Here is an 11,487-nt window from a genome sequence, read left to right as displayed (position 1 = left end):
TATAAATGAGCGCAATATTATAAAGTCTAATGCTTAAGGGGTGGGGCGGAGTCTATTACACGGCATAGTTATTATACACACTAAGCTATATTGTATGTATATATATTAAGTGTAATCTATGATAATCTATGTAACTTGTGGTGCGTCTGCTATTGTTTTTTGGTTTAGCACAAAGTGAGACAGTTTATATATATATATATTATATGTATATATGCGCGCAATATTAATGTTTAATGTTAAGCGACTATATGTTACATAGTTATTATACACACTATTTGAAATTTGTATGTATATATTAAGTGTAATCTATAATAAATCTATGTGTTTGTGATATGCGTCTACTATTGTTTTGGTTTCTTATATAATCGAATAGTTATTTTTAATACATTATTGAAACCAATACTAACAATGCTATGACTAGTAGTGACACCTATTGGTCGATATAAACACAATTCACGTGTTATTGTTGTGATGTTGTTGTAGTCATTATAATCACAAAAAAACCAATTGATTTGATTGAATCAATTGAAACAAAACAAGAAAACAATGTGACAAATGAAGACAACAATACTGTTGTCGATGTCGTTGTTGACCATCAGTTACTGGCCGTTGAAGAAGACATGTCGCACACATTATCAACTGTTTACACATTTGTTTGTCTTCAGCGTCGGCCTAATGCTGGGACTGATGTTCAACTGGCAGACAATCGAGTCCAACGAAGAGTCAGCCGCCCGACGACTAGTGGCCGCCGCCAAACAACAACAACAATTGGCCGACACATCCGCTCTGATTACCGACAAATCATTTCTGATTGTTTGTATCTTCAGTGCCGCCGCTAATAGCGACCGACGTCTGGCCATTCGTCAGTCATGGATGCGTCTGTCGGGTGAACGTCACTGTAAATACTATTTCATTATCGGTTCCCTTGACTTAGATGAACAAGAAATGCGTGAACTTCTTGACGAACAAAACCAATTCAACGATTTAATACTATTTCCTCATCTGAAAGACACCTATACTTCGCTATCGCATAAACTTTTACTAACATTCAAATGGTTTTCAAAGAAATGGCAATTCAATTATCTAATGAAATTAGACGACGATTCGTTCGTACGAATGGATCAACTGTTTGATGAATTAGTTGAACGTAAAGTCAGTGGCGCCGTCGGCAGCAGCGGTAATAAAGACATTCATCCATATCGGCCCATATATTGGGGTTATTTTGATGGCCGAGCTTTTGTCAAGCGTACGGGTCAGTGGTCAGAGACGCAGTGGTCACTGTGCGACAGATATCTGCCGTACGCATTGGGCGGCGGTTATATAGTATCGGAACCGTTGGTCAGATTTGTTGCCGAAAATTCACATCTATTGCAACTGTATCGCAACGAAGACGTATCGCTGGGCGTATGGCTATCGCCGTTGAATATTAATCGCTTACACGACCGCCGATTTGATACCGAATATCAATCCCGCGGTTGTCTGAACGCACATCTGGTCATTCATAAACAATCGGCTAATCAAATGAAGTTATTGTACAATAATTTACAATCAATTGGGCGATTGTGTGTCAAAGAAACCGAACATCGATTATCCTATGAATACAATTGGATGGTCGGACCGACTCATTGTTGTCATCGAAATCTATCGTTTCTTAATCACAACAACAACGACATCAACAACAAGAAAATAAAGTCAATTAAATAATTTTTTTAGAAAAAAATAGTAATAATTAATTATAACTAATTTTTTTGATATGATATACAATTTACTAATATATATATATATGTTTGATATTGATATGTATGACAATAAAACATTTTATATCTATAATCATACAGTACTATAAATGTATATAAAAATACATAATATTTTATTGATAATACTCATCGAAAGTTTTTTTGTTGGTATCATTTATATATTATAATTAAATTATAATGTATTTATATTATTATTATTTAAAAACTTAATTTTTATTTTTTTTAAATGCTATCAATTTTATTATTATATTTTTTGCACATAAATTTGAATTTATTGCCGTAAAAATCTACCGTTAAATGTTGTAAATTACAATATTATAGGTAATAATAATAATAATATAAAACTGTTTATAAACTAATTATTAGTTAAATATTAAATATACTAATTAATTATATAATTTTTATAAATATATAATTTTTTAATTTAATTTTTATAAATATATAATTAAAAAAAATAATTAACAAACAAATTAAAAATAAAATAAAATAAAAAGTTTTTACTTTTATGTTTGGCTATATATATATATATTTTTTTTAGTCAATAGAGTACACTATATATAATACTAAAATGTAAAAAATTAAATTATATGCCAACACTTCAATACATATTGTATTCAATACAATACATATACTGTATAACATATACTTTTACATTGATTTTCAATACAAACACTGTATTACACATAAACTGTATAATAATAGCCGGCATTGACTTCACACTAACACCACCGCAACAGTTGATCCAATCATTCATTTAGTTGTCTTATATTATCTCTTAGTGGTTATCAAATCAAAAATGCATCGCTTCCTAGTCTGGACAGTGTTGTCACTGACAGTATTGACCATAGTATCGGCACAACAACAATCATCGCCGTCACCGCCACCGCCCGACACGTTGGTCTTATTGGACAATCTGTCCATCAGAGAGACACACTCGATATTCTTCAGATCGTTGCAACGTTTGTTGTTTATTGTTTACAAACATCCAATTGATCCAAACATATCTATGTAATCAATAATTTTGTTTTCATTTTTTCATTTCATTTCATTACACACACAGAGAGAGGCTTTCAGCTAACCTACCGATCGGCTGACGACCCGAACCTATCGCTGGTCAAGTATGGCAGCCATATATACAAGAATCTGATTATATTTGCTCCGTCTGTTGAAGGTTTGTATCAACAAAAAAAACGAAACAAAAATTGGGATCAATTGTTAACTAAATTTTTTTTGCTGTTTTTTAATTGTTGGCCACAGAATTTGGCGGTAATGTCAACGTCGAAGCCATTGCCGAATTCATAGACAACGGCGGCAACGTATTGGTTGCCGCCGACAGCAATGTTGGCGATGCTATACGTGATTTGGCCACCGAAGTCGGTGTCGAAATTGACGAAGAAGGTGCCCAAGTTATCGACCATATGAACTACGATCAGTCCGATGATGGCCAACACGTACTAGTTGTAGCCGATTCGGCCAATCTATTGGACGCTCCAACCATTGTAGGCCAGAAAAAGTCAATTGGACCCATACTATACAAAGGAATCGGTATGATTTCCGATCAAAACAATCCACTCGTATTGGACGTACTGTTGGCCTCTTCGACCGCCTATTCGTATAATCCGACAAAAAAAATTACCGAATATCCGCACGCTATCGGCAAAAACATACTGATGGTATCGGCACTACAGGCCCGTAACAATGCCCGAGTAGTGTTCACTGGTTCGCTAGACTTTTTCAGTGATGCCTTTTTCACGGCCGATGTCCAGAAAAGCGTTGGTAGCAATAGTAAACGGGAAAAATCGGGTAACGAAGCCCTAGCCGTTGCACTATCCAAATGGGTATTCAAAGAGGAAGGCGTACTCCGAGTCGGCCGTATCCGACATCATAAAGCCGGCGATACTGTACCGCCCGAAGCCTATACCGTACTCGAAGATGTCGTGTTTTCCATTGAACTCGAACGCTATGTCTCGGGAAAATGGTTACCGTTTGACGCCACGGATGTCCAATTGGAATTCGTACGAATCGATCCGTTTGTTAGGCAACTGTTGAAAAAGTCGCCGACAACCAACACCTATGTCGCCAAATTCAAGATACCCGACGTCTACGGTGTCTACCAATTCAAAGTCGACTATCAGCGCATCGGGTTTACCTATGTGTTCAGTACGACACAGGTATCTGTTCGGCCCTTACAGCACACCCAATACGAACGATTCATACCGTCCGCCTATCCCTACTATATCAGCTCATTCTCGATGATGTTCGGCGTCTTTATCTTCAGTTTTGTATTCCTCTACTATAACGAAAGTCCTAAAGATAAGTCCGAATAGTATTACCCGATAGTACCGCTAGTAGTAGTGATGACATATACCCACCCGACACTCCCCGATAACTTGTTGTCATCACATTTCAATTGTAATCACATTTTTTTTATTAATATATAATAATTTAATAATACATTAATAGTAATAATAATAATAAATATTTCATTTTTCAAAATTTTCAAATGATATATAAAATTATTTATTTTTTTTATAAATATTTACAATAATTTGTACACCAATTTGGGATCAGTTAAGTGGTTTAGAGGATGATCTTAGAGTTTATTAAAAAACTCGACAATTTTGTCGCGAAACAGTTGCGAATCGATGGTAGTATCAACTGATGGTAATGTCGTCGTCGCCGCTGATGACGACGAAGACGCTGATGACGAAGATTTGATACCATTTTTGACATAATATTCAACATAAACCGTACGATACATATCGCGCAACAATTGTTTATAGTATTCATTGTTTTTGGTCGAATCGGGACTGACCACCAGTACAAACTTTACCGAAGTGGCCATTTCCAGTAGTATCAGTTGGTAGGCGTTTGTTGAATAAGTGAGAAAATTGTTGTCTTTGACCAGTACGGGACCGATACGTTGGCCAAATGATTTCAACGAATAAAGAAAACCGTATAGCAATCGAGTCTGGTCTTCGGTATTGTTGTCCGATTGTTGGTCACCACCACTGTTACCGCTGCCGCCGCCGCCGCCGCCGTTCAAAGTGAATCGACACAAACCGTTACCGTCGAAGATGTAAAAGTTGTAAATCATTTTTTTCTGGTTTGGTTTTCAATATACAACACCAATTGGTGGTAACCAACCGATCAATTAGTCAATCAATTGATGGGATCAGATGTCTTCATCAGTCAGTCAATCAATCATCTGATGTAATGATAATTAGATGACTGACTATTGATAGCATTGATAGTATTGAATGATTTAATACATTAAATAGATAGAGAAAAAAAAGGGGACAAAATAATTAAATGGTTAGTAAAACACTATATTATACATTGATTTACATAGGATTTCCTATGTATAGTATAAATACTAATCACAAACAAATAAAAAAGGGGTCTCAAAAAATACTATGTGTAACGCTTTATCCGAATTTATAGATAGAATTTTCAATGCATTTCCTTCAATACAGTGTGCGTAACGTTTTATATGAACAACTCGTTTTGTAATAACCCAATACTGTGAGTACTGTATAAAAGCCAACGAAAAAGTCGAACAAAAATATTATTATTTTTAATATTTATTTTATTTTTATTAGACATTACTTTCACTTTCACGCAGAAAAAAAACCCCAAAAAAAATACATTTCTAATAGATTTTCATTAAATATTTGACACTTAAATTGTTTATTAGCTTCAAATTTGTCGATTTTTTTAGCCAATCAAGTGGTCAGTGGCCACTAATTAGGTCCGATTAGAGGTCCGAAAACGGCAGTAATTGTAATTAAAACGACGCCATATTTGATGTTCGATAGAATCGATAGAATCGATCGATCGATTGTTTGTTTGTGTTTCGATTGTCAACAGAAATAACATAACATTTAGTTGTTGTAAACAAAACGATAGTCACGTGACTACACATGTAATGTCAAAACGTTTTTGATTTGTGTATGTCTTCACCGATAGCTTTGCTGAAGATTTTTTTTTTGCTAAAGAAATATTAGTGGACAACACCAACAACAACAATGTCTTCGGGAGGCATAACATGTGTGGCGGCCTCTCCCCGAATCAGTGATCACCCGCTGGATTCTAGTGGCGGCGGCATCGGCGGCGGTGGTGGTGGCTATAAGTCGCCGAAGATTTTATCGGATAACCAAAAACGTTTCAAAGACAACAACCACTGCGGTGATGGCCAACAACAACAACAACAGCATCGGATGGCCCGAGGTTTGCGCGAGTGGTCGCTGAACAATACGAAACGGTGTCACACAATATCGTTCAAAACAAGCGAACAGTCGCGCAAACGGAGTGGTAGTGATAATAATAATTACCGAAAACGTCGATATTCTTCGGGTGCCGCCAACAATTCTGACCAACGGTTTTTGGCCGCTAAACGCCGAAAAGATCGTATAATTTTGCCGACAAGATTTCTATTAGGCGGCAATATATCGGATCCACTAAACTTGTCGAGTTTGGCCGACGGCGCCAATCAGCTGACACCGCAATCGTCGCCGATGCCGACACCCCGACATAAGACCACACAAGTCGAGGTACTAATACCGGCCAATATTAACGATCCGCTAAACCTGATTACGAACGACGAAATTAGTCTCATATCGCCAAAGATTAAGTGCAAATCGCGTAAACATAAGAATAAACGAAAGCGAACTGAATCCGAGTCGACGACAACAACCGGCAGCAGCGGTGGCGGCGAAACAACAACAACAGCAGCAGTGGTTGTCGTCGAACCTACAGTTAAATCCATCGACGGTATTGAACAGTCATTGTCGTTGACGAGTGATTTACTGGATCAGCAAAAGACTAACAAATTAGACATCAATACGACATCAAAATCGCCAAAAGTTTTGAAACTAGCGGCCGATAGTTTGATGACCACTACAACAACAACAACAACAAAATCCATTAGTGATAAAATAGTGTCGCCAGTGATTCCCCAAGGGATCAGCTGTTCAAAGCATAGACGAATTCATAATAATAATGTTGCTGTTGGTGGTAGTGGTGTCGACATTACCGCTACTATAAAACCATCGACCAGTTCTGAACAGACAATAAATGAGACGACAAAAGACAATACAACAACTAATAATAATAATAATAATAATCAAAGAGTGAAATACAAGAAGTTTAATAAAAATCAACAGAAAAAGTTTGATTCACCGAAAAAATTTCGATCAAAAGACTTAGCATTTCGTTACGGAAATTACAATCAATACTATGGTTATCGTAACGCTGTTCACAACGATCTGCGTCTGAATTGTCTGAAAAAAGATTGGTTTCATAACAAAGATGTTCTGGACATTGGCTGCAATGTCGGTCACATAACACTAATGATAGCTAAAAATTTTGAACCAAAATCTATTGTCGGTCTCGATATCGACAGTCAACTCATCCGAATAGCCAACAAAAACATTCGCCATTATATAACATCAAGTGTTGTTCAGTCGGACGACTTTCCCATATCGTTACCCTTAATTCACGGACCGTTAGCCATGAGTTCCGCCGGTAATAATAATAATGACGTGTCGTTTCCGAAAAACGTACGGTTTATTAGCGGTAACTATATATCGGAAACAGATAACTGGTCGTCACCGCAACATCAGAGACAACAACAGTTTGATACCATACTATGTCTATCGCTAACCAAATGGATTCATTTGAATTGGGGAGACCAGGGTGTCCGACAATTGTTTAAACGTATTTTTGGTCAGCTCAGGCCTAACGGTCGACTGATTTTGGAGGCCCAACCGTTTTGTTCGTACAAAAAGAAGAAGAAAATTAATGTATGATTTTTTTTGTGTTAATTATTTTTTTTTTAAATTAAAAATAATATATATTTTTTTTTATTATAGGAAACAACATTAGAAAATTTCAATGCAATCCAATTCAAACCGGAACAGTTCAATGAATATCTACTATCAAGAGAAGTAGGTTTTAGTCAATCGGAACTGATAGGCACTCCAGAGAATGCATCTAAAGGTATGTATGGATGGATGGATATGACTTAAACCCGAAGTTTTACCGATTGTTTGTTTATAACTATTGTTTTTTTTTTTGTTGGTTTATTTGTAGGCTTTCGGCGATCGATTTATGTGTTCACCAAATCGGGTGTTGTTTCATCTTCTTCTACTACTACTTCTTCCTCCACTTCTCAATCATTATCATCAGCTGTTGATAACCCAACAAATAAATAAATAAAAAAAATAATGTATTATTTTTGTTGTTTTATTTTTATCGTGTAATAGTCAACCCTATAATAATAATAATACAGGTGTTTGACTATTATTACTACTACTACTAATACTACTACTATTAAAACAACAACAACACAAATATCTATTTAAAAAAATTTGTTTTAATTGATTGATTGATTGATTTTTTTTGTTGGTCATATAACCATACATTTATATTTTTCAAAAAAATAATTATAATTATATAATAAATTAAATTGTATTTTGTGTTGTGTAGATTTTTAACAATAAACAATAATAATAATTAAAAAAAAATTGTATATAAATTTACATATATTTAATAAAATAATTAATTATTATCGATTGATTATTATTATAGAAATTAATTATTAGTTTATTTGTTATTTTTTTTATAAATTTAATTTACCTTTAATTTTGTTTTCAATAATTTTGTTTTTTTCGGTAAATTGTTTTTTTTCTAATTGAATTTAATATAAAACTTTTTTTGTGTGACTTTTTATTTGATTTTAATAATTAATAAATTTAATTGAAAATTAAATAGTTTTAGTTTTTAGTTAACAATCATACCTACCGTATAGTCTTTTTTGAAAATATATATAATTTGTTTTTTTTAAACAAAATAATTTATTTAAATTTTATATGATATTAGATTTTTATAATAATATTGTATACCTGTATATAATGATTTAGATATACAATAATTTTATAGTTGATATAAAATAAAAATTTTTGTATTATTTATATATTTTTGTATTACGAGTAGTACTGGTAATACAATTACCGGTGAAATGTATTTATAATTTTATTTTTGTGTTTTTCTGGTCATTAATATTAAACACATTTATATTTTACAACAAAAAAATAAAATAATATTTTTATTATTCAAACCGTATATTGCATTTATACAGAATATGTCAATATATATATATATATATACATATGATTTAAATACTGTATTATACTATATATACTGTATATAAATGTATAGAATCTATACTATAGATTAACAAATTGTATATTAATTTACATAACTATAGTAAAAATCGGTAAAAAATTATATTACGGTACATATTATATTATTAAAATTAATTATATTTTAGTTTTTGTTTTTTTTGTTTCTTGTTTTTCTTCGGAATCAAACAAACCATCGATCGATTATGTAGTTCACAGGCCTTACGATCGGTCAACAGTTTCATCTGAATCTTTGGATATTCTTTACGAAATTTTTCCTGCAATCTCTTGTAAAACCAATCGGTAATAATATATTCATTCATTACGATTATAATATAATGATCGCTCTTATCCATGGATGTGATATCAAAGTTTGGACCACTTTTCTGCTGCCGCTGTTGACCATCGGTTGGATCAGTTGCTGACGATAACAACAACAACAGATTCAACGATTGTTGAATATTTAGATTTGCTAAACGATTCGGTTTAACAAATAGTAGCCATTGTTGTTGTCGATGGTTTGACCGGTCGGTACAACACATTATCCGATTGATATCATTGTAGGGAATCATTAGATCAATGAATTTATAATCGCCGCTACTATTTGATGGTATAATTGGCAATACATTTGCCAATCGTAAACCATTATTGTCGGTAAATTCGAGTGATTGTAGACATGACTTATAGGTACCAAATAAGACATAATTAGTTAAAATAATTGTACCGCCAATCGTACGGTTGTTGACGATAGTAGTGGCGGCGGATATTTTAGACAACGATTGGTTATTATCTTCTAGACTATTGTTTGCCAATTGTTTTCGTTTTGTTGTTGTTGTTGTGGTTTTTGACCATTTATTTGTAACAACATTTTCATCTGAATCTAAACAATAATTATCGACTGGCGATGATATCATACCTGAAGTCTCAGTAACTTTAGTAGACTTTTCATCACTACTACTACTACTACTACTATCGGTACTACTCTTGTTGTCATTAGTTGTGGTACTCATCGGCTGTTGTCGAGAACTAGTCGATGGCGGCAATGATTCCAAGAATTGATTAGCAGAAGCAGTAGTATTAGTAGTAGTAGTGGTAGTAGTAGTCATGTCTAAGTCAAACAAAAGTCTGTTTTTGATTTCAGTCAATACTTTCGTATTATTATTATTCTTATCATTAGTTTTTTGTCCACAAATTTCTTCAGTCAAATCAACTACTGATAAATTGTTTGGTCTTTTGAATTGCTTTTCTGCAACAGTCTTAAGTAGTGGTTGTCGTCGAGACATCAATTGGTCGTCCAATTGTTTCTTTGAATTAGTTGTTTCGTCGACAATATCATCAGTAATTTCGTCAATCAGACGGTCATAATCGCTGACCAATTGATGATAACCGACTTCAGCGGTCGTTGAAATCTTTTGACTAACTTTGTCAACCTTTACGCGTAATCTTATAATATCTGTAGTACTCAAGTGTTCCGCTAATCTGATCCATAGATGTGTCAACCTTTGGAGTGATTCATTCAATCTGTTTCGTTGGTCTTCACGCGATAAAGTCATTATCACTTCTTCCACCACTTCTTGTTGCTGTTGTTCTTCATTATTATCACCAATTGGTTCGGTTTTAATCGTATCCATAGTTTATATCTTTGAATACTTTTTTTTTGTTGATCAGTAGTTTAATGGATCAGTTGATGAATCCGATGAACAAAACATGTGTTGTTGTTATTGTTGTTATTGTTGTCAATCGTATCAATCAAATGATTGCATAAACTTTTTATTACATTATTTTATTTTCAATGGACTCTACAGTATCTGATTGGCTGCCAATTGCCCAATGGATCTCATAGTCAGCCAATCACTGCATAGAACTGGATAACTGCATAACAGTGTTGACACCTATTGACTATACATATGAATCGTTTAGTTTTTGAAAAATAATTTTTTTTTGATAAAATTTTTGGTATTTAGTTATAAAAAACTTTTATTTTTTTTATTTAATTGCATTTTGTTTTAAATAAATTAAATTAAAAAACATTAATTGTTTTTAATTAGTTAGCAATTATACATACAGTGTTTGTATACTAAATAATTATTAATTTTTTGCATTTATATATATATATATATATATGTTTTAATCAAATAACAAAAATATTTATTTATATTTTACATTATATTAGACTTTTAATATTATATATACCTAAAAAATAATAATAATACTTTATATATATATATATACAGTATTTTTAATATGATATACAACAACAAAAATTGTTTATTAATTATATTAAATTGTTTATTTTAAAATATATAATATACTGTATATATTAAACTAAACAATTTAATTGTAATTAATAAACATTTTTTTTGTGTTGTATATCATATTAAAAATACTATATAAAGTATATATATATATATATATATAATAGAATAAGTGTATATATTATACAGTATAAGTGTATAGATTTAAAAAAAATAAATTTTACATAAATTTACAAACATATTATTATTATTATTATTATGAAAATCAAATTTTATTGTTATAAAAATTAT

At 32.5% G+C, this 11,487-nt stretch overlaps 4 protein-coding genes across 4 annotated transcripts; 3 read left to right on the top strand and 1 right to left on the bottom strand.

The window, feature by feature from the left end:
• The first annotated feature begins 450 nt into the window (after positions 1-450).
• LOC128957286 (beta-1,3-galactosyltransferase 6-like) lies at positions 451-1,741 on the top strand. The gene has a single exon (XM_054303022.1). The coding sequence runs from the start codon at positions 556-558 to the stop codon at positions 1,702-1,704; it is 1,149 nt and encodes a 382-aa protein (XP_054158997.1). The 5' UTR covers positions 451-555; the 3' UTR covers positions 1,705-1,741.
• A 634-nt stretch (positions 1,742-2,375) lies between these two features.
• On the top strand, positions 2,376-4,216 carry LOC128958998 (dolichyl-diphosphooligosaccharide--protein glycosyltransferase 48 kDa subunit-like). The gene is made up of 3 exons (XM_054304968.1): positions 2,376-2,716; positions 2,818-2,928; positions 3,015-4,216. The coding sequence occupies exons 1-3, from the start codon at positions 2,554-2,556 to the stop codon at positions 4,082-4,084; spliced, it is 1,344 nt and encodes a 447-aa protein (XP_054160943.1). The 5' UTR covers positions 2,376-2,553; the 3' UTR covers positions 4,085-4,216.
• Positions 4,217-4,317: 101 nt separating this feature from the next.
• On the bottom strand, positions 4,318-5,034 carry LOC128957600 (trafficking protein particle complex subunit 1-like). Its single transcript, XM_054303391.1, has one exon. It carries the CDS (start codon positions 4,852-4,854, stop codon positions 4,351-4,353), a length of 504 nt encoding a protein of 167 aa, XP_054159366.1. The 5' UTR covers positions 4,855-5,034; the 3' UTR covers positions 4,318-4,350.
• A 332-nt stretch (positions 5,035-5,366) lies between these two features.
• On the top strand, positions 5,367-7,972 carry LOC128958942 (7SK snRNA methylphosphate capping enzyme-like). Its single transcript, XM_054304908.1, has 3 exons — positions 5,367-7,561; positions 7,631-7,757; positions 7,851-7,972. Exons 1-3 carry the CDS (start codon positions 5,786-5,788, stop codon positions 7,970-7,972), a joined length of 2,025 nt encoding a protein of 674 aa, XP_054160883.1. The 5' UTR covers positions 5,367-5,785.
• Positions 7,973-11,487: the final 3,515 nt, after the last annotated feature.

This window comes from Oppia nitens, unplaced genomic scaffold (assembly GCF_028296485.1).
Source record: "Oppia nitens isolate AA-2021 unplaced genomic scaffold, nextdenovo-longstitch-racon4-pilon3 scaffold3_pilon_pilon_pilon, whole genome shotgun sequence".
Taxonomy (NCBI): domain Eukaryota; kingdom Metazoa; phylum Arthropoda; class Arachnida; order Sarcoptiformes; family Oppiidae; genus Oppia; species Oppia nitens.
This window is presented reverse-complemented; position numbering and strand designations above follow the sequence as displayed.

Bases quoted from the DNA above. Each gene is read 5' to 3' on its own strand.
- LOC128957286 (XM_054303022.1), top strand. From the start codon at position 556: ATGAAGACAACAATACTGTTGTCGATGTCGTTGTTGACCATCAGTTAC.
- LOC128958998 (XM_054304968.1), top strand. From the start codon at position 2,554: ATGCATCGCTTCCTAGTCTGGACAGTGTTGTCACTGACAGTATTGACC. The intron at 2,717-2,817 runs GTTTGTTGTTTA...TTACACACACAG, and splicing joins ATTCTTCAGATCGTTGCAAC to AGAGAGGCTTTCAGCTAACC. The intron at 2,929-3,014 runs GTTTGTATCAAC...TGTTGGCCACAG, and splicing joins ATTTGCTCCGTCTGTTGAAG to AATTTGGCGGTAATGTCAAC.
- LOC128957600 (XM_054303391.1), bottom strand. From the start codon at position 4,854: ATGATTTACAACTTTTACATCTTCGACGGTAACGGTTTGTGTCGATTC.
- LOC128958942 (XM_054304908.1), top strand. From the start codon at position 5,786: ATGTCTTCGGGAGGCATAACATGTGTGGCGGCCTCTCCCCGAATCAGT. The intron at 7,562-7,630 runs GTATGATTTTTT...TTTTTATTATAG, and splicing joins AAAAGAAGAAGAAAATTAAT to GAAACAACATTAGAAAATTT. The intron at 7,758-7,850 runs GTATGTATGGAT...GTTTATTTGTAG, and splicing joins TCCAGAGAATGCATCTAAAG to GCTTTCGGCGATCGATTTAT.